The following is a 3,344-nucleotide window of genomic DNA, read 5'->3' on the forward strand; positions in this document are numbered from 1 at the left end:
TAACTTTATATACAAAATATGTTAACTGCAAATACATTGTTAACTAGTGTCTGTAGTTACATTCACTTGTTCCTTTCCCTATTCGATTACATTCTCAATCTCTCCCGACACCTCTCTCACGTTTAACGTTAATCACATTTAATTGTCTGCCTCCACCCACACGATTGGCATTAATTTTAAATATCTTAGCATATGAATGGTGCGGTGCACACAACTCATTCCAACGTGTAATAAAAATGAATTTGTACAATGGATTTTAGTATCAAATTGATCTCATCTTTCCCCATAACCTATATTTAATCCAATAAAACATTAGCATTTACATCGTACGGCTTACAAGGGCGGAGCTCAACCACAAGTTTAAACAAAATCCTAAATCTTTAATCTTACTTGCTGTATCAATGATAAGATTGACAAATTACAAAAATATTTTTTTTTTTTAAAGAAGATTTTGATTATCTTTTTGTAATAAAATGTTCACCGTTGGATTGATTCCAAATCATGATCCAGAGGTTCAGATCTCTTGGCGCTTTTCATTCTCAACAGTCCGTACAGCTTCCGGAACTCCTTGGCTACAGGGACGGTATCTTTCCAGGTGGCGCAACCTTGCTCGTCCGCACTAATCGGCCGCGGCGGCGTCGCCAGAGACGAGATTTCGGTCAACCGACGCCATCTCCCGCCGTGTCTTCCGTCCGTCTGCAGCGCCGTGATCACCGTCTTAATGGCGCGGCTCGGGGAGCTCCGGTGCACCAGCATTAGTTCTCCGATTTCCGCCGGGCTCAACGTCGCGCCGGTCTGAAAAATCTCCTCCACCTGGGGAAACAGCTTGTGCTCTTTTACGCCTAAGTAGCTGTTTGCTAAACATTTGAAGGAGTTGAAATCGCACAAGGGAAAGTGGATGTGGACGTCGATTCTGCCCGGCCGGAGCATCGCCGGATCGATGTGCTCCTTGCAATTCATCGTGAACACCATAATTTTCTCGTCTCCGCAACACGAGTTCACTATGCCGTCCATGAAATTCAACAGTCCGGAGAAGCTCACCGCCATTAATTTCTCTTGGATTAGCCGATCGACGTCTTCAACGACGATCACCGACTTGCTACCGGTCTGCAACAGAAGCAATTTGAGATCGGAATCATCCGAAACCCTAGATAAATCGATGTCGTAGACATCGTAGTTGAGGAAATTGGCCATGGCGGCGATGAAGCTGGACTTCCCGGTGCCGGAAGGGCCGTAGAGGAGAAAACTTCGGCGCCAAACGCGGCCTAGTTTGTGATAATACTGCTGCGATTTAAGAAACGTCTCGAGGTCGGACTTGACCCGGTTCTTCAGATCCGACTCCATCACCACCGTCTCGAAAGTGGAAGGATGCGTGAACGGAACGGATCTCCACCGTCCGGCGGCGGAATCATCCGACGCCAGAGAGCGATTCATGAACAGCTTCAACTCCCGTCGGCGCTGCTCGATGTTATCGGACACCGTATGAATGTGCTGAAGATACGGGCGGAGAATCCGGCGCTTATCCTTCTTCTTTATCCTCAACACAAGGCTCCGCCCCCCACCGTCGTGGACCTTGTTCATCCACGAGACTCTCGCCCCGAGAAACTGATCCTGAACCACCTGGTTATCGTCGAGGCAGAGCACGATATCGTTGGATTTAACGGCGGCGGAGTTCACCAAATTGGTGAAATCGGAATCCTCGAGGGAGGAGAGAGAATTGACGTAGACGAAGACTTTCCTGTACAGCTGATTCTCCTGAGCGTTTTGGTTAAGCTGCGGGACTTTGAAGAACTGATGAACATGAAGCTTGTCGTCAATCCAATCCGACCACTTCCTCAGAGCGAAAACCAGAGCGCTTCGGTACAAGAACAGCCTCACCGCCGCGAATACCGAGACGCAGAACGCGAACACGACAACCATGTTTACAATAAACATGGCGACCAAGCTCTGATTAAGGCTGGATCCGAGGGTTGATTTACCAAAGATAATGAGGATTATTAGTACTGCTCTCCAAGGAACACCATTTTTAAGAGTCGAAGCGACTAGTGACGGGGAGAAAAAGATAATCTTTGTTTTATTTCTTAACCTCTTTATATTTATTTATATATATATGTGAAATTTTATGATATTGTAAATACATAGGGCGGAAAACAAATAAAAAAATAATTCTTTATCAACTTAATCACCCACTGATGAGTCATTTTGGAGTGGGCCAGTGGGGGGATTTTTAATCTATAAATTTTATTTTTTGTGGACAAAAAATCTTTTATCATACTCTCAAAATAATTATTATAGAGTATTATTATTTTTAAAAGTATATATGACATTTTGTTGGATATACTTTTGTCTTATTTTATTAATTAATATAATTTAATTGCTTTTGCATTTCAGGTACAATTTCTTCTTGAGAATTCACTAAACCTCCTCGCGATGTATGTTGTGCATGGAGCTAATTTTGTAATAAAAATGAAAATTAAAAACTCAAATTGCATGGAGCTAATTTTGTAATAAAAATGAAAATTAAAAATCAAAATTAAAAGAAGAAATGTGAGTTTTTTTTTTCAAAAAAAAAAAAAAAAAACTCACATTTCTTCTTTTATAAAAGGATTCTATTCTCATTTCATCTGCCCACCTACACATACACACTAGTATTTTATATGTGGGATGCATAAAAATATATGCATAATGGACTCGCAAATTGTGTTCAATGCTATTCGATCCTCGTCTTTTAATTCGGCATTTGGTTTTTTAGTAGAAGATGTAAAGGATTTAGCATTCGAGATTGGGAATGTTGAATTCCATTTTGTTAAGCGATCTACGAATTGTGCCGCCCACTATGTTGCTAGGGAGGTCTTTTCTATGTCAGGTTGCGGGGAGTGGCTGGACTCCCCTCCATCTTTTCTTGTGAATGTTCTCCATTATGATTCAATGAATTAAGTTTTTCTTCTCAAAATATATATATATATGCATAATATTAATACTCGATGTTAAAATCTTAATTATATTAAAATATTTTTTAAAACAATAGCGTGTATGTGTATTAAATTCATAGTTGTAGATTTCATATTACATATTACATTAAAAATATAATTAATAATTTGAGTAATATTAATAGTATGATTAATATTATTAAAGTAAGAATTTTAGATATGATAGATTACTAAATATAATTATGATAACGTTTAATTAAAATAAAATAAAATCATAAAAGATATTGCGTATGCATGTGCATGATAATAATAAAAAAAATAAAAATAACAGAAATTATAACTGTAGAAATATTTTTGTTCAAAAAATTGTATAGTACAACTTTTATAGTATAATATATAAAAATAAAATTAACA

At 38.7% G+C, this 3,344-nt stretch overlaps 1 protein-coding gene across 1 annotated transcript; it reads right to left on the reverse strand.

Annotated features, from left to right (window-relative positions):
- Nucleotides 1-254: 254 nt before the first annotated feature.
- On the reverse strand, nt 255-2,082 carry LOC109150913 (AAA-ATPase At2g46620-like). The gene has a single exon (XM_019298916.1). It carries the CDS (start codon nt 1,933-1,935, stop codon nt 478-480), a length of 1,458 nt encoding a protein of 485 aa, XP_019154461.1. The 5' UTR covers nt 1,936-2,082; the 3' UTR covers nt 255-477.
- Between the last annotated feature and the right edge of the window lie 1,262 nt (nt 2,083-3,344).

This window comes from Ipomoea nil, unplaced genomic scaffold (genome assembly GCF_001879475.1).
Source record: "Ipomoea nil cultivar Tokyo-kokei standard unplaced genomic scaffold, Asagao_1.1 scaffold2280, whole genome shotgun sequence".
Lineage (NCBI taxonomy): Eukaryota > Viridiplantae > Streptophyta > Magnoliopsida > Solanales > Convolvulaceae > Ipomoea > Ipomoea nil.